General features: G+C 32.6%; 3 protein-coding genes across 8 annotated transcripts; 2 read left to right on the forward strand and 1 right to left on the reverse strand.

Moving 5' to 3' along the window:
* The first annotated feature begins 4163 nt into the window (after positions 1–4163).
* LOC8278862 (bZIP transcription factor TRAB1) lies at positions 4164–7836 on the forward strand. 5 transcript variants are annotated; one of them, XM_048370580.1, is made up of 5 exons: positions 4170–4440; positions 4894–5991; positions 6865–6936; positions 7041–7070; positions 7373–7595. In XM_048370580.1, the coding sequence occupies exons 2-5, from the start codon at positions 4897–4899 to the stop codon at positions 7442–7444; spliced, it is 1269 nt and encodes a 422-aa protein (XP_048226537.1). In that variant the 5' UTR covers positions 4170–4440; positions 4894–4896; the 3' UTR covers positions 7445–7595. The 5 variants fall into 5 exon arrangements, 3 of the variants coding, with proteins under 3 accessions (XP_048226537.1, XP_048226538.1, XP_015575003.1); XM_015719517.3 differs by having other exon boundaries at positions 4189–4440; positions 7441–7836; XR_007214622.1 differs by lacking the exons at positions 7041–7070; positions 7373–7595 and adding an exon at positions 6504–6637 and having other exon boundaries at positions 4164–4440.
* Positions 7837–8274: 438 nt separating this feature from the next.
* Positions 8275–12968, reverse strand: LOC8278860 (THO complex subunit 5B). The gene is made up of 8 exons (XM_002510161.4): positions 12423–12968; positions 12037–12327; positions 11606–11945; positions 11168–11505; positions 10807–11063; positions 9885–10482; positions 9678–9806; positions 8275–9133 (listed from the first exon to the last, which is right to left on the reverse strand). The coding sequence occupies exons 1-8, from the start codon at positions 12633–12635 to the stop codon at positions 8873–8875; spliced, it is 2427 nt and encodes an 808-aa protein (XP_002510207.1). The 5' UTR covers positions 12636–12968; the 3' UTR covers positions 8275–8872.
* Positions 12969–15035: 2067 nt separating this feature from the next.
* On the forward strand, positions 15036–20079 carry LOC8278858 (trimethylguanosine synthase). 2 transcript variants are annotated; one of them, XM_025157690.2, is made up of 12 exons: positions 15038–15288; positions 15409–15463; positions 15572–15614; positions 15699–15784; positions 15866–15958; positions 16184–16935; positions 17197–17363; positions 17887–18118; positions 18248–18383; positions 18873–18967; positions 19105–19228; positions 19539–20079. In XM_025157690.2, the coding sequence occupies exons 1-12, from the start codon at positions 15221–15223 to the stop codon at positions 19623–19625; spliced, it is 1938 nt and encodes a 645-aa protein (XP_025013458.1). In that variant the 5' UTR covers positions 15038–15220; the 3' UTR covers positions 19626–20079. The 2 variants fall into 2 exon arrangements, with proteins under 2 accessions (XP_002510205.2, XP_025013458.1); XM_002510159.4 differs by having other exon boundaries at positions 15036–15288; positions 15866–16935.
* Positions 20080–25396: the final 5317 nt, after the last annotated feature.

Below are 25396 nucleotides of genomic sequence, written 5' to 3' on the forward strand. Positions count from 1 at the left end.
TACTGGATTTGTTAATAGTGGCTCCACTGCTGCCTGCCATTTAAATAGGGCCGACTGTGCAACAAAAACCATTAACCCTCCAATTCGAACTAATCCCATGAAATTCAACCAACACTTTTTATGGTTTTTGTTGTATGCAGGGTTGATTTCAGATTAGAAATTATTAAAATACTATTCCAGTTAATTTTAGAATGCCCAGAAGATCTTACTTAATTAAAATATCTAAAAATAAATTCTTAGTAATTTAATTTCAAATAAGTTGCTGATATATATAAAGCCCAACGAATTATTAGATCATGGCATTCAAGTGATTAACTCTGAATAATAAAAATTAAAAGATTACATTAGTTTAAACTGAAAACTAACAGATTCAAACCAAATCAACCAACCTCCTCGTTAGTTTCATTTCATATTAATATAGTTTCATTTTGATTATGTCTGAAATTAATAAATAAATAAAGAAAGAAAATGGTTTTGATTTGACATGCCACTTCTGAACCGCCCAAAAACCAACCCACCTACGCCCTAGCTGGCAAACATCAATTCTGTTTTTATGGATTCTTGTTTGGTTTGTTTTTTTTAACCTTTTTCTTTAATTAAAAAATTTATTTACAGTTGGACACGTTTTGCTAAAATTTTCACAGATGCTTGCCCCCACAATGCCCTGCCATCCTTGCAACGGAACTTGTACGAGATTTTCTTTTTCTACAGTCTCTAGCATCAGAATCCAAGCATCATTTCTAAAAGCATAATCAATCACTCCCGCTATCTAGTAAAATACTGTTAGTAATTTCTGTTTGCAATTGACACGAATTAAATTCCTGTTGAAACTAGATAAATTCTTAAAATGTTCAAAATATAAACATGCCAACTTTTAAACCTTTAAAATTGAAATTAATAGCACAAATGAGAATTAAAAAAAGAATAACTTCATCTAAATCACTTCGGACAATATTAATAAAACAAGTACAATTTTCTTACATATACTTTTATATCATAAAAATATATTAGAAAGTAGTGAGTCTATGAATGAGATATATAGTAGCTGAATGAAACAAAATATATCTTTATAATCTTAGAATAAACTCATTGTTTCATAGCAACAACAACTGCAATACTATAAAAAGTCTCATTTACAAGAGAGAGGACCAACAACAACACAAACCATTATAGGCATGCATGCGTGATGATATTAGGCAGTATTATATATGTACTTGTAAATGAAGTAGTCCTGGTGAGTAGTGAATTAGCACAAACATAACAAACCTTTTTTCGAAGGAAAACACCTGTCGTATGTTGCTTAGCTTCCAATTCTAGAGTGCTGTTACCATAAAATATGTGGGTCAATAATTGCATAACAGGTGTAAGGTGCTGCCCTTGTTTTGGAAATCCATTATTGTGCTTTCTTGGACCTCCTCCTTGTTGTAGTTAGTAGTGCTCTTGTTTTGTTATCCATGCGAGGATGGATAGAGTTATTGTCTTGTTGTGAGTATGTGCCCCACATCCCAATCCTTTTAATCTCACTTGAATATTATCCACCCCACAAGATAATGGTCTGTGGCTTTGTGACCTTTTTCACTTTTTTGGGCTTCTTTCTTTTCTCTTAAATGGTTGAAAGGGACTAAGCTCATGAGAAGTTATCAAAGATTATAATATGGTATCCTTTTACGAATGCAAAGTATGCTTTTAAGGGCTGACATATGACACTTTTGGTTCGTTATTTGATTAAATTATCTTAGTTAGCAAGTGCGTTTTTTTTTTTTCTATTTTATTGTTCAAAATCTGAACTTTTATATATAAATATATATTTTTTCTTCATGAAAAGTTTAATAAGTCATGAGCTACATAATAAAATGTAACTATTAGCTCAATTAAAATAAAAGTGATAAATTACATTTAAAATCTGTTTATTTTATAAAAGTAAACAATCTATTATCAGGTGAATTAGGTGTTCAGCATTATAATTTCAACGTAATAGCTTGGTTGCAGTTATATAAATTTAGCAGATTGTGTTAGTGTATTGATGGGAAATATATATATATATATATATATATATATATATATATATATATTGTATTTATGTAAGGTTGCGTATGATATAAGGTGCAATCGAAGCAAGACAGTGAAATAAAATGTTGGTGCTGAGAGTATTAATTTAGTTCTTTTCTTTTAGAAAATTTGGAACTTGGAAAAATCCATTGCATATATATTCTGTCCTCTTGCATGGGAAAGGATAATGTACTGAATTGTTTTTACTTTCGGTTTTATTTTAGGACCTATAAGAGTGTAGATTTGATATATATACATATTGTTGTCTGCCTGTTGTGAAGCAATTAGAATTGGCATTCAGTAGAGTTTCTAGTGTTACAAACTTTTGGAAATTCTTGAATTTATTAAAAAGAGGAGAGGCGTACAATAATTTTACTGCCATAATGTGACGGCATTGACAAATTATTGTATAAGGGTTTCTTTTGACTTTTTGTTAATTGTGAAGAGTGGCATTCTTATCTTATCCTCTTTACTGGTAGAAAGTAGGTGGAATATTCCATCTTCAACAAGCTTTTCAATCAGCAACAATTGCTAAACTTTCTTTTTCTTTTTTCAAAATTAAAATTGATAATCCCAAGTGATGCCATATTCTCAAGCCTTGTAACCGAATTATTTCCGCAACACAGGTCAAACCACCCTTCCTAATGAGGAAAATGAATTATCCTAAACAATTTTTAATTATTAAATATTGCGGATAATTCATAGGAAACATAAATAATAAATGCTGTTGCTGCTTCTATAATTAGATATGCGGTTGTCCCTAACCTCCCCGTCCAAATAGTCAACTGTTCTTGAATGTTAAAGGGATGGTTCTGCTTCATTCATATTTATCCTTTGATATTTGTACAGACTTCAATCCATTGGAATATACTCTAATATCCAAAACATATATTTACTTGCAAATAAAGTTAAGAAAATATATATATATATGTATGTAGTTAAACCTTTTTAATTTTAAATGTATTTAACGTGTGAATGTACATGATCTATTTTACTGATGCGAGACTTACATATTAGAAAAACAGAATGAAATATCAATGTTCCATTGGCAAACAATAACACTATGTCAATAAAAATAATTAATATTATAACAATATATTTAATTTTACTAACAGAGTAAATTAGTCATTAATAATTTATGAAAAAATAACGTACAATTAAGAAATGACCATTGCATATATATACATTAAAAGTTTGATACTTTTCTTATGTACTCATTTAGCGACCGTTTTATTTTAAAATGTTAAAAAAGTGGCAGATGCTATACTGTACCATAATCAAATACTTGTAATCACAATGAATTATTTATATATTTAATATAACTTCTTAAATAAAATTTTAATAATAATTATAAATTTCCTTTGTATAATTAAATCACTATATTGTCAAGCAAACTAAAATTATTTCTAAAATCAGATTTTAAGAATAATTCATGTCGCATATATGTAAAAACCATATAAACGAAAAATTATATGAGTTGATTTGCCACTAAGTAAGAGAAAAACACAAAATAGAAAAGTTAGAAAACATCAAAGCGCAATTAACATTTTCATTTTAAAGTTAATTGAATATCCATAGCCTTTCAAGTCATGTTCAGATAAATCGTGTGCTCTATGTATAATATCATCACGTCCACGTGTCCGAAACTCTTTCTTTGTTTAGATCTCTCCAACAATTGTAATTCCACAAACATCTCAAACCCATTCTCGACATAATCCCACAAATCAAATGTCTAAAACATACATTTTAACCCATTCTAATGGGCCGTCTTTTATATTCTGGATCATCCATATTTCCATTCTGACACTTGTCTTCATCACCAATGCAGTGAAATCACCGAGGGCATTTTCGTCCAATGAAGCAGGCTCCTGCAATTGTAATTTTTTGCACAGGACATGTCAAATGTCGGCACACAGCGTTCACGTGCATGTAGTAGATAAACATCAACTGTTTTTACTAAAATACCCCTAAAGTAAGTACCCCATGTGCGCACTATATAAACAATACAATAGCACCAATTACATAAGCAACGTGGACGGCTGTAATAAACCCACTTCGCGCTCATCCATTGGCTAGCTATCAAATCAAAGCCTCCTAACTTCAGGTAATTGGTCCACGCCTCCAATCCCAGCTGGCCCATGACAAATAATTATTTACAATTTGGACCATAAATTAAAATAGAATCGAAATGTAGGATTTTAGATTAAGAAATTTTATTATAGTTAAAGGAAAAAAAAAAAAAGCATGCCTTAAAAGCAAAAAAATAGCAGAGACAATCGACACTTGGCGCACCCAGCAAGCCCTAAACACGCGAAGAAGAAGGAACCAAAAAAACGCACACAAAGTAGCCACCAATATCACATATTATTTGTTTTTATATATAAAGAAAAGGTAAGATTACTCTTTCCATTTTTAGTTTCATAGATTTTTATTTTAAGTAGCTCTAAGTGTTTGATCTCTGCTATTGATTAAGTTTAATTTTGCATGATTTTTGACGATTTTTTTTGTGCTTTTGTGTTTTTTTTTTTCCTTCGAAACGTACAATTGAAGTTTTATTTTTCCTCTGGATTTTGTTGTGTTAGGTTTCTGATGAATTGTTTTTCTATGTTTTGGTGTAACTTGCAATTTTAAATTTAATTAACATTAAAGATCTGTCTGTAACAATGAAGTTTATTTTTGGAGTATCTTTTTCAAATTTGGAAGTTTAAGTGAAATTGATTTCTGAAGTGAAGTGGAGTTCAATACTTAATAAGAGGAAAAATAATAATAATAAAAGGAAAGTTTTAGAGATTGGAGTTAATCAGATTGGTTCTTTAGCTGTTTAAGTGGCACTGTTTTATCCAGAGAATGGGGACTAATCTCAACTTCAAGAACTTCAACACCAACGATCCGTCGTCGGACGGAAGTGGAAACCGGCCGCCGGTGAACTTACCGTTGACTAGACAAACGTCGATCTATTCATTAACATTTGATGAGTTTCAAAGCAGTATGGGAGGAATAGGAAAGGATTTTGGGTCAATGAACATGGATGAGCTGCTTAAAAACATATGGACTGCAGAGGAGACACATAATATGGTAGCATCGTGTAGTGGAACCCAAGGCCAAGAGGGATTGCAGCGGCAGGGGTCTTTAACCCTGCCACGAACATTGAGCCAGAAGACGGTTGACGAGGTGTGGAAAGACATATCAAAGGAGTACGGAAATGGAAATGCAAATGGAGGCGTAGTAACGAATTTACCCCAAAGGCAGCAGACTTTGGGGGAAATGACATTAGAGGAATTTTTGGTGAGAGCTGGTGTTGTAAGAGAAGATGCTCAATTAGCTGCCAAGGTTAATACTAATGGTGGTTTCTTTGGTGATTTCTCAAGGTCAGGGAATAATGCTTCTTTAGGAATTGGGTTTCAGCAAAATAGAGTTTTGGGATTGAATATTAATAATGGTAATAATAATAATAGTAATACCAATCAGATTTCTTTGCAATCGTCGAATTTGCCGTTGAATGTTAATGGGGTAAGATCAAATCAGGCAAATATACAGCAGCAGCAGCAGCAGCAGCGACAACAACAGCAGCAGCAAATATTCCCAAAGCAGCCTAATTTGGGATATGTGACACAGGTGCCTTTGCAAAATAGTCCTGGAATTAGGGGTGGAATAATGGGGATTGGGGATCAGGGGATTAATGGTGGTCTGATGCAGGGTGGAGGGATGGGAATGATTGGATTAGGAGGTGTTGCAACAGGATCACCTGCAAACCAGCTGTCCTCTGATGGGATTACAAAGAGTAATGGTGATACATCTTCAGTGTCACCAGTTCCTTATGTATTTAATGGAGGTTTGAGAGGGAGGAGAGCTGGTGGTGCTGTGGAGAAGGTGGTTGAGAGGAGGCAGAGAAGAATGATCAAGAACCGGGAGTCGGCTGCAAGATCACGGGCTCGCAAGCAGGTGAATAATTTGCTCCATTCCAGATTTACCATACAAGTGTGCTGCTTTTTTTGTTTATTTATCTCTTAAATGCTAATATGGAATCTGTTCTTAGTTCAGTTGCAAAACAAACTTAATCCAGATGCAATCTGAATTTTAATGAATTCCATGAACAAGTCATGATTATCTATGTAATAATTAGATGAAGCTCTGCTACACTGTCGGATATCATAATATGTTTTGCACTAGGGGGAGGCATATTTAAGAACATAGACAGTTAAGAGTTACTTTACTATAGAGGTACTTCCATGGAGAAAAAGAAAAGAAGGAACTAGAAAACATACAATTTTTATTTCTTAATGTGCAAGCATGGCAGTATAATTTTGTGAAACAGACCACCATTTTCACTTGTTTTCATAAACTAATACGGATTTCTGCGAATAAGAAGAAAGAGAAAAACAATGGCAAGTTTCATCTTCTTGTGGCTTCATGACTTTTGCTAGCCATTAACCTTCTACTTTTATCATCTATGGCCATGCTGCATGCCAAAACTTCATGAAAGATTATGCAGCAAAATGGTAAGGTGATAGCGATCTGACATGAGAAGAGAAGAAAGGTTTGAGAAGTCAAGGTCATGAGAAGTTATAAGGATCCAGTTTGTTACAAGGTAATTAAGCATTTGTTTAAGGATCATAACATGAAATGAAAATAGATCTGCATTTGACCAGAGTCCATGAAATGTTATAATACGTCAAAAGTATTTACCTCCATGAATTTCTTGAAATGAACCACAAGTATCACAAATTAATTTATCTTGAAGATTAAGATGCCGTGGTACTACTTGTCGACAATGCTAAATATTTTTTGCTGTTTCTTATTTTGTGCTGCCATTAGGCTTATACTATGGAGTTGGAAGCAGAAGTTGCAAAGTTAAAAGAGGAGAATCAAGAACTGCGAAAGAAACAGGTACTTTCTGTTTCTGTTGGAGGCACAACATGAAAGCATTGCCTTCCATCAATTTTTAGTACCTTCTATTAGACTTGTTGTTAACTGTTGTTTGGGTGCCGCAGGCAGAAATAATGGAGATGCAGAAAAATCAGGTATAGTTACTTATACTTGATTTTGGGTTATTACTGATGACCAAACTAATCCGTGACAGTTATGAAGGCATCATCCTAGCATCTCATTTTGTTTAATTACCTGTTTTGCTTTTGAGTTTTGTTTTACATATGTTCATGCTTCAAAACACATTTTCTCTTACTTAGACCTGGTATATATAATATAATCAATAAGAGAATGGTATGTCCATATAATTTTACACTTAGATATTGAATGATTGACACATACTCAATTATTTAAAACTAATGAATATGTGTCAATCATATATCTATTTGATGCATAGGTGAAACATACACCAGATTTAAACAAGAATTTCTCTTGCATGAAGTGGATTCATTTGATGACATATAGGTGATGGAGATGATGAATCAGCAGCAGGGAAAGAGGCGGTGCTTGAGGAGGACTCAGACAGGTCCATGGTAAAAGTGCAAGGACCGGGCTGTGATTATACAGTTATAAAAGTATGTACAGTAGTTGGCTGTGCCTGTACATATTTGAGCAACGTGGTTACTTGGGTAGATTAAGATGAGCCGAGTTTTGCGGTTGAGGAGAGGAGACTTTCTTAATTGATGTAGATGATATCTTCCAATATCAGTCAGCTATTGGTTTCTCTTTTTGAACTTGGTGGTTAGGTATACAACTGTGGAAGGGAATAAAAGTATTTTCTGTTGTAATTTTTTATACGTTCAATAGCACGTCCACTTCCCTACCATATTTAGTCGAATCTAAGATGGCTTTTGCTTGAAAGCTTTGTGACTTTTATTTTAGGTTTGCCTTTTATCCACCGTTCTTGTGCAAGGGCATGCATTTCTCTCGTGCCAGCTTATTGAAAAGCTAAAGCTTCTTGTCAGTCACAGCTGCCATATGATCTGCTAACAAAATAGTGCAAGAATCCTAACTGTTGGGTCCTTTCCAACGGACATCGTTGGCGGCGATAACTAAAGGGTTAAAGCTCCTTTCTCTCCTGTGCTTTTTATCCGCTGCAACTGCAAAATAAAGCCCAAATGACTCGGATAACATTCGACTTTGTCGCCGCCAGTTAAAGCTGCTTCAAAGATCTTATCCTCATCCCTTTGGGTAACCGTTGCAGATGCATGTCAAGTCGGCTTGACATTTATATATGAGAAATGACTATGATTTATAGATCAGACATCTGAAGTTCTCATACAGTATGAGAAGTGAATCTAACCACAAGGGAGTGAATTTTTCGTTCTTATTAAGACTTGGAAGACTGAATATCTAAAATTGAATTAGAGCACAAAACATTTTCCGAACCGTTCTAATTGGTCCCAATTAAAGACGCTGAGACTCAGGAGCGTAAGAGTCATGTGATCAGAGAGTTCAGTTTATTCACCATCTCAAAACCTTGTTCCTAACTTGAAGCTTTCACAATGACATGCAGAAGATCAGTACCAGAAGAACATGCCACCATTTTTCAACTCATTACGATGAGATTCTCACCCTTACAACATAACGATAACTGCTTTATAAGTGCATAGGTTCCTTACCAGTGACCCAAAACTGGCAATGAATGCCACTGCATACTGACAATGACAAGAACCTTGGCAAAGACTTAAACCCTAAAATTCATGGATTCACACCAGCAGCGGATCCAACAATTTATACAGCAGGCAAACTCAGAACAATCCTTCAGGTCAGCAATTTAACTTATCATCCTGAATTTTCCAAGCGTACCTTCCTTTAGTTTACTCCTGCCCCCACCTGACAGGTAGCAGATATAATTCCTATATGGTCATCTGTGTGCCCAAAATTTTTTCTAATGTTAGTATGGATAGCCAGAAGTACATTCCATATCTTTCCATGATATCATCTTCCTGCGATCCCTTCCTCTGAACGATCTGGCAAGAAGCCTGCCAATTACAGGCTTACACAAACCAACATCTACCACAGAAGTACTCCTTTTCTCAAATGGGGATTCCTCATCCATGAAATAGTCAAACAACATTGCAAGACATCGCACTTGATGAGCTATGATATAGTTTTCTTGATCAGATGGTAGCATCCTTAGCATATGAAGATTGACCTGCAAAGCATAGATAACAATCATGAATTAGTAGCATTTCAAGAATACATACTAACAATATGTGATAATCAAGACAAACATCAATACTACAATTAAGTTCAGAATCTTATCAATGATCGGAATCAACTACCATATACCAAACTAAAGGATGGATGTTTCTCATCCAAAATATTAATCTAATTGCAAAGAAATACATAAAAGCTTCCTTCCACATTCCATTAACATGACCTATTTGGTTGGCAAGGATGAGATAGCATTAACCTGACAACTTGGGAGTCTCTCACCAATTGACATTGGTGATGACCTAAAGCAACAGGAGAAGAAATAATGTTATCACTACTTGTTTTCCTTCTCATAGGAAGCTGGGGATTAGAACCCACAACTGGGAATGATTATTGTCATCCCCAGTCGCATTCTCCAAGTGCTTGCAACCAAGCAGTTAGTTAATACTGTTGAAATGACACTCATTACTAGAGAATTCAGTTAAGTAGTCGCATCTCTATTGAGATTAAAGCTAAGAGCATCTCCTAAATCAATTACTCACCTCTGCTTCCATGGCACGGAGCTCATTGCACCATCCTGATCCATCATTTCCGTCCTTTTTTTCTCCAGTAGGGTAGAGGCTCACAGCAAAAAAAGGAGGCCTAAGAGGATACTCCTTGCTGATCTTAACCTGCAACAGAAAGGAATTAACATTATCTTGTCAAAAGTCCATGAGAGGACAATGAATAGCAGAAAACAGCAAAGATACCTTTGCTTCTAATTTTACACTCTTTCCTTCAGCATTCACCTTCCTTGTCAAAACAAGAGAAAATTCTTTAACCCCATAGTCCACCCACAACTTCTTGGCCATCTTACAGCATTGAGCAGAAGCTTCATTTTCTACCTCTAGCTCAAGTGTTGCGATCTCATCCTTATCACTTTCTATGTCCAGTAAAAAATCCGAATCTTCATCATATTTTTTCAAACTTTGTGATTTTCCCTTACTAATGGGTGATATTATGCTCTTTGAAATTAAAGACAGCTGCTTAGTATGCTCTATAGTAGATATTTTTGAAGGAGTAAGCTTAACGTCATTCATAACAGGAGCAACCAAGGATGGAAGCTCCCCATCTTCTCTGGCACTCTCAGACTCTTCCTTTGAAGTGCCAGATCTTCTATCAACATCAACATCCATGGGTTCCTGTACTAGATCTGTGTCAATGACAGGCTCAGATGAAGTCTGATTACATGGGGGCCCAGAACGTGACCAACCATCCAGATTGCATAAGGGTGCATGTAAAGCCCATGGAACGCTTTCACAATTCAAAGAAGGCCATTTAAGCTTCACAAGTGAATCAAGCTGTTCCCTGTAAATATCCAAATTTCATACCCTTTTAGAGCAATAAATGAGACATTAAGGGGAGCTCCCAGAATGAACACTGAAAAAATATCCCAAAATAAGAAGCAAGACAAACACAAAGAAAGCAGAGAGTATTGAAACTTCAGAAAATCCATATCATCAGCCACTTCATATAACTAAAACATAAAAGATGCCAACTGCAGTTCTAGCAAAATGAACAAGTTATAAAGGCCAATATTCAGATTTAATCACATTGTAGCACCCATTCCCTGTTAAGTTGACTAGTCTTCTGCTAATGATCCATGACTCCAGAGATATAGAAGTGACTCACACAAGAGCCAGCTGAGCCCTTTTCCGAGAACGAATTCTTTGCACAACAGTTTGGACTCGATTCTGCTGACGATATAGTGACAAACCCGATACAACATCATTTTTTGCTGTTTCACTGCTTGCAGTTTCATGGCCACTAAGAAGCGGTGCAACCTCTGGTAAGAAATCAATCCCTGCCAAATGCTGAGCCCACTTATAGGGACGTGAAGTTCTAGTTTCATCAAATGCAGGGGCATCTCCAACAAAGAGCTTTGCTGACTGTACCAATATCCACAACAGTTACGATAAAATTAAAGAAAGGACAGACACGAAATCAAATGATAGAGGGTCATATTTGCAACAATGAAAGTAATCTTCCATACCTGGTGAGGAAGCTCAACACCAGTGTCATCAGGAAATAAGTTGCATAAGACGTTATTCTCAGGTCCTTCATGGAATCCATCAACCCCAGCACACACAACATTCAACTTGAACAAGTATTCAAACCTCAAAGTGATAAGCTTTGAAGACTTTGGATCAGAAACCTCATCATCATATATATGAAGTGTGATCTTAAGTGGATGAGCTTGATATACTCCTGCATGATCCAAATTTTCCTTGCTTGGGACCCTCCTTGGCCGTTTTCTCCTTCTCTGGCCATCATCTTCCTCATCAGGGGCATCATCGTCTAACCTCGCAGCCTCTACATTGGTAGATGTGCCTGGTCCATTCCATAACATTTTATAACACTGCTCTATGTCACACCATAAATACAACATCTTTTATAGATTATATGGCAGAACCATAGGATAATCACTTACCAGCAGTATCCTTATTTGCTTGCTGTCTAGCAAAAGCTTGTGCATCTTTCAAACTTCCAACAATCTCCAAATCAATACATTCGCCAAAAGCTTCCTTTTGAGCCACAAATTGAGAGTAAACCACATAAAGAGGGGGTGGAAGTAACTCCGCTGAATTCTGCTGCTTTAATTTCTTCGAGTGCAAAACCCCTAACTGAGTCTGTACGGGCAGCGATGCTTTCTTAAGCGACTTAAGATGTGAAGGTAAACTCGACAAGAACTTCTTCCGGTTGGCAATAATCTCCAACAAACTTTTCTTTCTTTGTTCTAGTTTCTCATGAAGTTTACACAATTCTTTTCGCTGATTTAAACAAAACGAAAAATTAAATTTACATAACAATGCATAGAATAATCAGAAATGTGTTTCCTTTCCCCCCAAAGAAAAAGTTTACCTGGTGGAGCTCATAATTGAGTCTTTTAAGCATCAGATTGTGAGAACTATCATGAGACAAAACAGGACCTTTAATATGATCAGGAGCATGACGCATAAAATCTTCTTGAGGAACAAGGTCAATATCAGGATACTTAGACTTGAAATCTTTGCATGCTTTTATAGCTTTTACATAATGACTCTTCTCATACAGCAAATTGTGAAGTTGCAATGTCGTGAAATCTACCGGCGCTTTTGCTCGTTCCGTTTCCGCTTTCACTTTGTCCTCTTCTAGTAAAATCGATCGATTCGCCTAAGCACAAAATAAAATCAAAACCCTACATTAGCAAATTTTACTTATGTTTGTTTGTTCAGTTGAAAGTGAAAACAAAGTGAAGTGTGTGGGACCTGGCGGAGAGTGACAAAGTGGAGAAACATTTGAGTAACGAGTTCCCTGAGCTCCGATTTAGGTTTTTTATCCTTCTTAATGGATAGAATTTGAGAGATGATTTCTTCCACAGAAGATTTGGATTCTCGAAGCATCTCGTAAGGTGATTTCCCATTCTTTGTCTCCGGTTCCTCTTCCATTGCTAATCCTTCCACTATTTCTCCGTCCTCCATTCTCTTTCTTCTCTTCCGTTCCTCGATCGTCGTCTCGTTTTTTCCGGCTATGTTATTTCTTCGAATTTTTTAGGGTTAAGATACCACATAGAGTGGAGGTATTAGTTTTACTAAAACGTCGTCGTGTATTATGCGGGCGAATTATTTTCGAATTTAATTAATTCAGACGAAACCCCAGCCTATAAATGATGCACTTTTAAGTTGTTGTTTTTTTTTTCTTTTCACCAATGCATTTTTAAGTCTTATCCTTTCCTTTTTTGATGTTTCAATTTTATCCTATTGTCTGATATTATGTGCATTCTGTTGTAGTTTTTCGTTTTCTTAATTCTTTTTATTTTATTTTCCTTTTGTTACTCTACGGAAATTGGTTCCAATTAATTGAGTATATTTATATAAACAAATACATACGCAAGTAATTTTTTCAATTGCAATTTTTTATTTATAATATAATTGCAAATATTTATAAATGTTAATACAACAATATTCTATTACATGAATTAAAAAGTCAACAATAACCTATCATTATAATATATATGACGATATAAAAAAGAAAAGAAAATGGCAGATAAATTTATTAATAGAGTTTTATAATTTTTAATTAATTATATTTTTATTAATTTAGTTTAATAATAAATAATATTAAAATTTTGTTAAATTTTATCAGAACTTTTAATCATTATGTGAAATTAAATTTAGTTCTATATATATATATATATATATATATATATATATATATATATATATATATATATATTGTGTGTGTGTGAACCAATCCTGATTTTATTTAAATATTTTTATAAAAATTAATTACTATTTTATTTTCAATCACTTAGAATTATTATTAAAAATTATAATCACTAGTTGTTATTTTATATGATATAAGTGTTTATTACATATTTCTACTTAAATGAAATGAAATTAATTACAAGATCAAATATATAATTAAGTGGATTCAAACTAAAATATTTAAATTGTTATTTTATATCAACTTCTAACACTCAAAGTGTTATTTTTTCATTTAAACTTAATAATAGTACACAAATAATAGTGAGTTCGATTATAAATATTTATATACATAACATGTATAGAAAGTTAAATAAAAGGAATGAGAATCTAATTATCTTGGTAAATAGTTAAAAAATTTCTTATAAAGACTACATTTATTACTAGAATCTCAATAAATTATGAACAAATTTGAGATAAAATGTAACTTTATAGAAAATATTAAAAAATAAATATCATTCGTGGTGACTAATAATCTCAATTAAACATCAATAGCATTATGGAGTTATAAAATGATTAATAAAATAAAGGCCAGTGGTAGTGGCTAAAATCTAAAGTAAACCAACAAATAGAGTTATAAAATGACAAAAAGAAATAAAGGTAAAAAGGTTAAAGAAAAAACCATTAATCTTGGGAATTCAATTAATTTCCAACCTCATCGGAAAGATGACGTGCCGACTCTATACTCTGTAGGGCGAGATTTGTGTTTCGATTTTTCTTTATACATTTTTTAATATTATTAGTAACAATTTTAATTTTCAACCACATCTAAAATATAAAAAGAATTATAAAAATAAATATTTTCAATATAAATGAGTTATATTAAATAATAATATTATATCATTTTAAGTAATTATTTAAATATTTTAATTAATTATTTTTGTTAAATACATTTGTGATTATGAATTTGATTGATTTTTTATTTTTCTATTTAATCATTAAAAAATAAAGTCATTGGCTACTGAAATTTATGTCCAAAATAAGTGTCTGGTAATCAAATTAGTATTAAGATATAATTTTGGTTGAATAATTGTATGAAATTACAAAAGAAACTTAAATTATGTATAATTTTTTTTATATATTTAATTGTCGAGTTTGATGACTTAAAAGTAAAAAAGAGCATCTCTAACTCAAAATTTTATTATAACTATTTAGAGGGTAGAAATAAGTAGTCTACATTCTTATAATGTCATGATATAACTTTATATTATTTTTTTAATTTTTCAAATTATTTGAAATTCAAATAAATTTTTATTAATACTTTAAACATAAGTCCTCGATTTAAAAGATTTTAATTATCTTAATAACGTATAATTTCAATCGGTTATTTATTTTTGGTCGAAGACACAAGAATTTAATATAGTTAATTATCTTACTCTATTATATGGGAATTATAATTTTTGAAAAATTTATATGATATTATTAGGTTTTTAAATTTTGTGTTTAACTACTATTTTTCGGAACCAACGCAAGAGTTAATTGTCTCAAAGTCCGAGAGCAGCTTATTTACAAATGAAAAAAAAACCAAGAGTAGCAAAAATTAAGATTATAAAAATCAAAACAAACGGATAAACTTGTAAAAGCGCGAAGACATTTTTGTGATTTAGTAATTAGGCTTAAGCTATAAAAGCTGCTTAAAGCCTTAAAAGCAAATACTAATCTGCGTCGCTTCGAAGCAGCGTGCGTGCCTTATTTAAAAAGGCAGAGCTCGGCGGTGGCCGATAAACCGGTGACTGAAGTCGAAAAGCGAGACGGAAGGAGTCGCTTGGGATTTTTTTATGACCTAAAGTTGACTCATAGAGATGGAAATTGAAGGTCATGCAATTAGAGCTCTTGGTTCTCTCTTCAAGCTCACTGAGGTCTACATATGGTGATCTCTCTTTCTCTACTTCACTTGCATTCTATCCTTCTTTGCTCTGTCGTAGTAGTTAGGGTTCTGATGCTTATTTTCCCTTCTATTTCTTCACCTCTTAAATTGCAACTTCCACAGGGAAGACGGCTCAACAGAGACGCGAGAAATTTGCTTGTTTCCTGAGTCCACAAGTGTAAGTTCTGCGGATTCTAATTACCTAGTCAATAGTTGCTAATAGTATATTAGTTCTGTTTAGTTTTTTATGCGTATCTATTTTGTTCATATGCCGAAATCTCCTCAGGATTATGATGATACCAGCTCAAACATCACTGATTTAACCAGAGGTTGGTGCCATCGTATTTCCTTTTCTTTTTCTTTTACTGTTGTCGCAGTTATTACTGTCTAAATTTCTCCCCTTAATTTTTCAGACTTTAGTGAAGTTCCAGAGGGTTTAGAATTAACCAAGCAGATGGATGCCTTAGGGCTTCCCGTTTCCTTCCAGTCCAATAAGAAGGTACCTCCGAACACATTGTCTTGCTATGATTGTTAACCGTTATTAGTTTTTTGTTACTTAATGATTTCAACAATCTGCCAGACGAGGAATAATAGAATGAATAAAAGCAGGAGGAATGGGAAGCTTTCTTGTCGATATAAAGAAGCTAAGGATGAAGCTCTAGAATTTATGAAAGTGAGTGAGGTGGAGATTGTATCTCCTACTGCTTTCCTTGATAACACAAGCAATTCTTTATCTTGCATGTCAATGCTGGGCCAAAGTGAATCATATTATTATGATGTTGCAGTTGATATCAGCGATTCCCGAAGTCCTGCTGATGAAGAAGCTACAAGTTCAACTAAGATTATATATAGTGCTGTCTTTGATGGGACTTCTTATGATCTGTCTAAAAATGAACAGGAAAATGAGCTTGTAACACTCAGCGATGTTGCATCAAACGATGAAATTATAAAAGGACTTAGTTCAAGCTATTTAGATGCTCCTCCTTCACCAGTTTGCCAGCTGAAGGATGTGAGTGTTGACCATGGTGAGAAAAAACTTGGTGGAAGCTTGGAGTCCGAGTGCCTAAGTGATTCCTCTGCTACTCACAATCATAAACAAGTTAGAAGGCTTCACAGTGAGGAGAGTACTCAGCAGGCAGGAGGTACTGAAATTATTGAATTGTCTCAGAACTCAGAAGTGCTCGAATGCAACAGAATAGAAACTCATGGCTACAATGATAACCTCAGAGATTGGAGGGTGTACTGGGACAATTACTACATGAGAAATTACTTTTATAACATCCAAACTGGTACTTCTACATGGGATCCACCTGCTGGTATGGAACACCTAGCATTTGATAGTGTCACTGATGTATCAAATGGAGCAATTGTGGAAGTGACTGAAAATAATGATGCCCCTTCCACTTCTAGCAATTCACTAAATTATTTCAAGCGTTTGGAGGAACATCCAAATGATGATGGATTGATACATTGGCCATCAGATAAGGTTTCAGTGAAAATGATTGTCACTGCCAACAGCAATTTGCCTGAAATGATTGTACCTGAAAATGATAGTTTTGAGCTTCAAGATGAACTTCAGAGGATCAGTACAAGTTGCGACGATGAAATCACATCATGCTTAGCATTTGAGGCACAAGAGAATTCCAGTGGGTAATGTGCCTTAGTTTTGAGTTAAAATTTTTTGTTCAACCTCATATAAAGTTTTTATGCAACATTTTGAATACACGAGGACACAAACCCTCACAACTAGGTTCAATCATTCTCCAGGTCATAATTGTAGAATCAATTTTAGATTCTTTCTGCCTGTAGAGAAACTAAATGCTGTATGACGTTGAATCTATAGCATAGCATTAATCGAGTGTCGCTGCCATCAGCTTCTTGCCCAATGCTAAAATCAAGATTTTCTTGCAGCTTCACCAGTATGATAACTAACCAAGTTCTTGAGAATGATAAGATGCAAATGGAAAGTTGTGATCCTGCAACAGATAAGTTATATACCCAGCCGGAATCTGGCATGACAAAACAGAAAAGGAAAGCAAGAAAAACGCTTGCTCATAAGAAATCCTCAAATAGTGAAGGTTATTCCTTTGCACTCTCGTTGTTTTTGTGTATGCATGTGTATATGTATAGTTTGCTCTTCTCTTTCTTTGCTTTTCGTCTTATGATTAACTATTTGCCACAATCATCTAAGTGAGAACAGTTTGTATTTAGGATTATTTAGTTGGTTCCCCTGCTGTATTGCTTCCTTTTGGGTAAACCAGAACATTAAAATTCTTTGTTCTAATACTTGTATTTTCTATTTTATTTGTGCTTTCTCTTTGCTTAAGTTTATATCTGTAGTTATTAGTAAAGACTGATTATATATGCAAGCTCAATTGCTTGCACAGTATTGTCATTGGGAGTTTATTTACAATAAGCGAGTTATCGCAGTGAAGCCAATTGGCAATCAATAAACAATTGCTAATGATTATGCGATTGTGCTTATGGATCCCATTGGAGTAACTGTTGTTATCAACTAAGTGCTGTTTAGTAAATTTCTCGTTCTCTGGTCTTGGAAAAAGTATTGAAAAATCTGTCTAATGAACTAATTTCATTTTTCAGATCTTCAATGTGAAGAAATTTTTGAACACTTCTCTGCCAATATTGACAAATATTGGCATCAAAGGTATCTTCTGTTCTCCAGATTCGATAATGGTATAAGAATGGACGAGGAAGGATGGTTTTCTGTAACTCCAGAACCCATCGCTAGGCATCAAGCAATACGTTGTGCTAGTGACGCCATAATTGACTGTTTCACTGGAGTTGGTGGCAATGCAATCCAATTTGCACAGAGGTGAGTGATATCTTGATACATAATATGTTTCTTCATTCATATTTCCAGTAGGCATGATTTTGCATTAGCAAAATGATCTCCCTATTTTTTCCGGGTACTTGCTTGATTTTGTATCATACAATATTTCAGGTGCAAACATGTTATTGCAATTGATGTTGATCCAAAGAAGATTGATTATGCATATCATAATGCTTCCATATATGGGGTAGCTGACCAAATAGATTTTATAACTGGCGACTTCTTCAACTTGGCACCAAAGCTGAAGGTATAAACGCTTACTTGTTGCATGCTGAAAAGTTTGTTTTGTTGCTTGAAAACTGGGGGTGCTGAAAAAAGTTCGGTTTTTTTTTTCTTCCTTAATATTTTCAAGTTTGGAACATGATCTTTGTTTGGATATCTTTGCCTTTTTATTTTCATTCATTTTGAGATGTCTGCTTCCTTTCTTTTGTCTCTTATGAGATGATTGTATGTCATTATGATTTAGGGATGATTTTGTTAATGGGAAGGCCATCGTGTATTGTTCACCTGGTTGACAGTTGTGCTTCTTTATTGCATATGGATAAGTTGTTCTTTAGAATTGGGATCCTGGGCAATGTACAAATCATTTTAGGTTTCAAAAGAAATGTGCTTCTTGGATATATATTTTCAACCAATTCTTTTTACACTTCTCATATAAATGCCTTCTTTTTCCTGCTATATTTTAATTTGAGCTCTGTTATCGTCCTCATTATGCGGCCTTCATTCCTCTGTTCAGGCAGACACTGTCTTCCTGTCACCTCCTTGGGGAGGACCTGATTATGCTAAAGTGAAAACTTACAACATTATAACAATGCTAAGGCCACAAGATGGGTATGTCTTCTTTTCTATTTTCTGTTTCATGTCTCTTTATGGAAAGCAAAAGAGGACCAATAGCTTCATACTTTATCTTTTAGCTTATCTTTAATACTGGTATTTACGTGATGCTTATCTGATATGTACCGGCACAGATATACTCTCTTTAACACTGCCAAGAAAATTGCTCGCAAAGTTGTCATGTTTCTACCTAGAAATACTGATTTCAATCAATTGGCAGAGTTGACTTTATCATCTGACCATCCATGGTCGCTTGAGGTAACTCTTAACTGAGCTAATTCATTGTTCCTTTCCTCTGTATAGCTATTAGGTGTAAGTTTTGTCAAAACGTCCTGGAGAAGCGTTCTACCTATTTTTCCTTTTTAGACATGGTTGTTTACTTTTCTAGAAAGACTCTTGTTTTCACCTGCTTAGATCAATTGCATAATTGTTTTAACAAGCTCCACTAACAAAGCACAACATAGCCTGGAATTTCTGTATGTTTTTGGTTACTATTTCTCGAAGTTGATAAATATTTGGACAGATGCTGTCGAATTATAATCATTACCTTTGTCTCCCATGGCCTCAGGTTGAGAAAAACTATTTGAATGGCAAGTTGAAGGCAATAACTGCTTACTTCAGTGACACAATAGTTGAGGGCACTGATCCGCTGTAATTAACATCGGCAGTGGGGTGAAAGGGACTGACGTCATTCTGGAGATGAATTGTGCTTTTTCTTGGACGTCATGTACAATTTCTATGAGCTGTTTTATTAATTATTTTTGCTTAGACATTGTTACTTAATAGGATAGTGATCTAAATGTGTGTTGCTCTGCTCCTGTATCAAAGTTGTCTGTAAAACAATTGACCGACGTATTAGGCTGCAAGTAGAGACGGTTAATTCAGTATCTCGAGTTCACTTTACATTCAGGTGCCAGGTAAAATCTCATGTAATGGAAGAAATTTTCCAAAATCACCTGGCAGAAAAGATGGTTGTGTTGTGTGGTGTAGAATAGACATAGTAAAGTTCACTCCCTGTCTGTAATTATCAATCTTGTTCGATGGAGGTGTCACAATTGGCTTCTGCCATTCTACAAGGAAATTGCAATTGCCAAACTTTAATTTCTCCATTGAAAGTGTTCCAACTTTGTTGATGAAGTGGTTGGATCTATAAGCTGCGGTGATGGTTCCTTCATGTTCGAGTGGACGGTACACTTGCATGTTTCAGGTAGCAACCCTACTATGTTTATGGTCATTCAATATTAGGTGCTCAGAGAGGTAGGTGTGGGTTAGTTTCCATGGTTTTGTTAGTCAACTAATATCTAGGTTAGGTTGGTGTATCTAAATTTGTTATCTACAGCAAATGGCATATTAGTATAATTGCAGATGATTTTGTGGGATAATGGAGAATAACGCGGACTACGGATTCTTCATTTTTTATTTTAATGAAGTCTGAGTTTAGAATTTGACCTACACTTACATTAATTATAAAAGCCAATCAAGTTCATTTTCCATCATTTTCATGACCATTGAGGAACTCAAATTGGGTACATCCGTGAACTAGGAAAGCTTATTTTTGCAATAATAGATCGATTCTTTGTTGTTAAGAGGAGTCAGTTTGAAAAAAATATCCTAATCAAGTTGATTTCTTGATCTGAAAGGATAGACCATATTGGTACTGAAAAACATATTCAATAATTGCAAATAATGTCTGCAGAAATTAACAAATAAACCTCAATGTTTATGCATTTGGACGAGGGTCAAATGCTAAATCCTAATCCACTTTATTCATATAATTGTGCAAGATCAATTGAAAATGAAAGGAATAAACAATTGGGTCAATCCTCAAGTCACGAGCGGGATAGGACTTGAGACACAGAATTCATAAACTGGGCAGGATAATAAAAGCTCCATGCAGTTTACCAATGAGTCAAGACAAGACGAACAATAATTTACTGTTATCGAAGCATTCATATGTCGCAATCAAAACCCAGGTGCTAAAAATTCACCGCACACTTGCATTTTGCATTGCAGGTGCCAATTAGTGTAGCTTTAGATTGTAATGGTATATAGTAGCATCTTCTAGTGGTGCTCCAACTTAGAACTTTCCGCTGGTAATGGCAGATCGATCAGTGTCCTAATCGTTTGCAGTTAGTTAGCAGTACAATTTTTACCCTCGGTTTCACATTGGTAAAGGTCCAGGCTGTCAACCTGCTGCCATCTACAGAAGGTGGTACCAACATTTAATTGCACAAAAATAATGTGCCATTTTTCACAGATTCATTTTGGGTAGACTAGATTACTTCTTAGCTTCAATCTGAATTTAAAGTGAGTTTGCTTTACATCTTACAAGTTGATAAAATTATAAAATAATTTGCACCTTTTTCTTTTCATTGGTTTTGACATGAATAATTTGCATCTGAATCATTTATAAAAAAAAAAAAAAAAAATTGCATTTGAATGAATTAAAAAAATGAACTTAACTCAGTATTCAAAAGTTGACCCGCCATGTCCCTACTTGACCGCTAAACAATTTTTTTTCAAAAAAAAAAACGAAAAAAGATATTAGGCTCTCAGAGGAAAATTATCAACTAACCTCTAATGTAAAGATTTAATTATATAATGTTGGTGTTTCACTAAAAAAAAAAATGTTGGTAATGTCATATGCAATTAAAAGGAAAAAAAGAAAAAGAAAAGAAGAAGCACAAATGATATCAGGAAAGAAGGTAAGAATAATATAAGAAAAAAAGAAAAGTCGCAGGTTTAGGCAGATGATCACATGCATGCAGGAGGAGGCATCGTCAACAAAATTAAGTAGCTTATATAGTTGACGAGACAAAATATATAATTAAAGTGGAAGCACAAAACCAAAGTTTGAGTTTTGACCACTCAGCGCGGCACTCTTTATGGGAACAGAAGGATATGGTCGCCACCCCACTCTCTCTCGCCATTTCTGTTACTGTTGGCAGTTGTTGCTGTTGCTGTGTTTCCTTTTCCTCACCAAACATAAACTACTCGAATCAAATCAATTAGACAGTTTCCCATGCCTTAATTATAATATTCAATATCACCATCATTCTGCTGTTTGGTAAAATGTTTCTTTCACCCATCTCTCTCTCTCTCTCTTTGAATATTGGGTTTCGTGTCTAATTGCAGTGCTTTCTTAATCTTAATTTTTTTTTTTTTCAGAAGAAGAAAGTTTATTATTAATGCATTAGTACAAAAGTGTTTCTTGGAAATTCTGAGAGGCTTTTGCAAACTATAGTAAATTGCTTTTCTTTCAGGAGGAGGATATACGTGTAGCAGCACGCTACCGTTAGCTATTAAAATATTTGAATTAATTAGTTAAGGTAAGAGTAAATGAGAAATTGAGTCTATAATTTAACTAATATAATTGAATTTGACGTCCATTAATACTAAAATGATTAAAATTAGTAATTTATTAAATGACTTCTAATCTTTATAAGTTACTTGTATTTTTCATTCTTTATTTAAGCGAGATATAATAGCATCCAATAAAAAAGATAATGGTTTCCGAATATGTAAAAATACAACTTCATTTACGGTAAAACACAAAGACAAAAGAATAAACAAATTAAAGTAACAGAAATACAAACAAGGCAAGTGACTATTCATAAGAAGAAGGAAAAGGAACAATTAGCAATGAATAATCACTTCCATCAAAAAGGCATGTGTTTCGATCAAAAGAAAAAAAGAAAAAGAAACAAGGCATATGCAACCTCATCAGTTTCATGAAGACAAATTATGTTAGATTTGTTAAGACTTGTCTCTATATAATAAACAACACATTCAGTTTCATCAAGAAAAATCCACTCCATTCAATACCTACTTATGAATTTCGTCACTAACATTACCTATTTGACACTTGAATTATAATTTAAGTAGCAAGAATATTTGTTTTTAGAGATAAAATATTTTGAATTTTTTACTAAGAAAAAGGATAATTATAATTTAATGTCTTAGTTTTTTAATTTTTTCTATTTCAATGTTTGAATTATTTTTTTATTCAATCAAATATTTGAGCTTGCTAATTTATATACGTTATGATGTCTTTTACAGGTTTTATAGATTAAAGTAATAATTTAGTTCATTTTACACATAAAATGACTTAAATACATTTATTCATGCTTACTTACAATTTTTTTTATTCTTTTCTCTTTTTTTTTTAATTTTTTTTAATTTTCTATCAAATCTTCTTTTAGCACTAAAGAAATATTATATTAAATTCTTTTAATTTTATTCATTTAAAAAAATTTAACTCATCATTTTTTTATTTTCAAAAATTATTTTTTTAAAACGCTTACTATCTTCTTCTTTCTTCTCTTATTATTTTGAAGTGAAGGAATATATTTTATTTTTATTTTCTTAAGGTGAATGCATGAAACTAAAAGAATAAGTAAATGACATTTAATTTTTTAAACTTTTATTTTATTGAATGAGATAAACCAAATGATTTTTTTTTTTTGGTTTAATCTTTTGAAAATAAATAAATTTTTTAAAAAATAGTAATGCTGAAAATGGATAAAATTAGAAAATAAAATAAAATATGAAATAAAAATGATATTATTTTAAAGAAATTTATTAAAGTCAATTCACTATTCAAAATAAGTTAAATAAGTACATTAATCTATAAACTGGCCAGAGACACCATATTGAATATTTTTAGCAAGTTTAAATATTAAATTGAATAAAAAAATAGTTTAGACACCAAAATAAAAATAAAAAAGTTAAAATACCGAATGTATAAAACACTAGATTTCAAATTTAAATTATTTTCCTGCATTAAATAGATTTTCGTCTTTATATCAAATATAAGAAGTAGTACTATGTAATGCACGTCCACGCTTTTATGAATAAAAAAGATAAATTTTATGGTTAGTTTGTTTTAAAACAAATTAATTATACTTTATTTTAATTCACTAATAAAATAATGATAATTTTTATATATTCTTTTTTTTTTAAAATTGGTAATCTGTAATTTTGTATTACCAATTAAAGTAGGATAGTTTTAAAATTCATGCACTCTTAAAATATATAAAAAAAATAGTTTAATTTAAGAAGAAATATGTGGATTTTATTTTTTTGTAATTCAGCAATAAATTGTACAATTATAAAAAATTTAACATTTCTTATAAATTTATCAATTTTTCATAAATTATTAAATTTTATAAAATTAATTTTTTTTTTTACAACTAGTAGCACTTATAAAAAATTGGTATAATTAATGAAAAAGTATACAAATGATTATCATTTTTTATAATTTAGCAATTTATTTTCCGATTATGATAAAATTTAATTTTTATAAATTCATCAATTTTATATAAATTTTTAAATATCATAAAATTAATTAATTTTTATAATATTATTTATTTTTTTTCAACTAGTATTACTTAGAAAAATTAGCATAACTTATGAAAAGAATTATAAAATATTAATTATTTATATAATTGTAAAATTATAAATAATTCAACAAATTATTAATTTTTTTATTATAAAATTTAAAAAATAAAACTTAAACTGACTAAAAATTAATAATATTTAATGTAAAATAAAATAATTTTATTTAAGCAAAGTGAGTTAAATATTCACCCATTTGTAAAAGTCCATCGCAATGAATGACGTCATTTATCCCCTATAAAATATCACCTGCATAGTGCATGGATCTATACTGTGCACTTGCGTGTATTCTCTTTCCTTGTTTCATTAATATTAATAAAGAAAAGGAAAGGAAGTCCTTTCCAAGTGACCATAAAGTCACAAATACCCTGCACACGCGTTTCTATCAGGAAACGCAGAAAATCTAGCGTACGGTAATAAGGGGCCCTACTGTCAATTTGACAATCAAGTCAAAATTCACTTTCAAGGTCAAGGTAATCATGTAAAATTAGGCCCCATTACATTAAAAGGTGCAAAACCCCATTTACTCTGCACTTGATTAAACATTAACAAAAACAAAATCATTTCATGTCAACCTATCATTATCATCATAACTTAAAAAATTCCTTAAAACAAAACAATAATTATTAGGGCCCGTCTCCTCCTTTTTTTTCTTGAAGTAAAACATTATGAAAGTCACTTTATAAACATCTATCGTTTTCCTAATAGTAATGTAAGATAAGTTTTTAAAATCTTAAGATATTAAATATATTTACCTGAAAATTTTGATTTTAAGTTAAATGAACAATATGATTCATATATAATTTTTTATAATAAAAAAATCTTCCTTTAAGAAAAAGAGCTTTAAAATATTCGGAAATAAAGTTTGTTCCATTTAAACCCTTAAGAAATTGGGATGTCAACAAAAAGAAACGGACCCTTAGCCGAAAATTATTTGTCTTTTCGTTTGGTTCATTTTAATTTTTTAACTGCTTTTAATCAGAACAGAAAAAAACAAACTGATAATGACATTGATAATTCTTTTGTTAT

Source organism: Ricinus communis, chromosome 2 (genome assembly GCF_019578655.1).
Source record: "Ricinus communis isolate WT05 ecotype wild-type chromosome 2, ASM1957865v1, whole genome shotgun sequence".
In the NCBI taxonomy this organism is placed as follows: Eukaryota; Viridiplantae; Streptophyta; class Magnoliopsida; order Malpighiales; family Euphorbiaceae; genus Ricinus; species Ricinus communis.

What these genes read in the sequence shown, in the direction of transcription:
- LOC8278862 (XM_048370580.1), top strand. Translation starts at nt 4,897, where the DNA reads ATGGGGACTAATCTCAACTTCAAGAACTTCAACACCAACGATCCGTCG. An exon ending in AAGAACTGCGAAAGAAACAG is followed by an intron (nt 6,937 to 7,040) that starts GTACTTTCTGTT and finishes TGGGTGCCGCAG; the next exon opens with GCAGAAATAATGGAGATGCA. An exon ending in TGGAGATGCAGAAAAATCAG is followed by an intron (nt 7,071 to 7,372) that starts GTATAGTTACTT and finishes TTTGATGCATAG; the next exon opens with GTGAAACATACACCAGATTT.
- LOC8278860 (XM_002510161.4), bottom strand. Translation starts at nt 12,635, where the DNA reads ATGGAGGACGGAGAAATAGTGGAAGGATTAGCAATGGAAGAGGAACCG. An exon ending in TCAATTATGAGCTCCACCAG is followed by an intron (nt 11,946 to 12,036) that starts GTAAACTTTTTC and finishes TGTTTAAATCAG; the next exon opens with CGAAAAGAATTGTGTAAACT. An exon ending in AGGGCTCAGCTGGCTCTTGT is followed by an intron (nt 10,483 to 10,806) that starts GTGAGTCACTTC and finishes GGATATTTACAG; the next exon opens with GGAACAGCTTGATTCACTTG.
- LOC8278858 (XM_002510159.4), top strand. Translation starts at nt 15,221, where the DNA reads ATGGAAATTGAAGGTCATGCAATTAGAGCTCTTGGTTCTCTCTTCAAG. An exon ending in GCACAAGAGAATTCCAGTGG is followed by an intron (nt 16,936 to 17,196) that starts GTAATGTGCCTT and finishes ATTTTCTTGCAG; the next exon opens with CTTCACCAGTATGATAACTA. An exon ending in GAAATCCTCAAATAGTGAAG is followed by an intron (nt 17,364 to 17,886) that starts GTTATTCCTTTG and finishes TTCATTTTTCAG; the next exon opens with ATCTTCAATGTGAAGAAATT.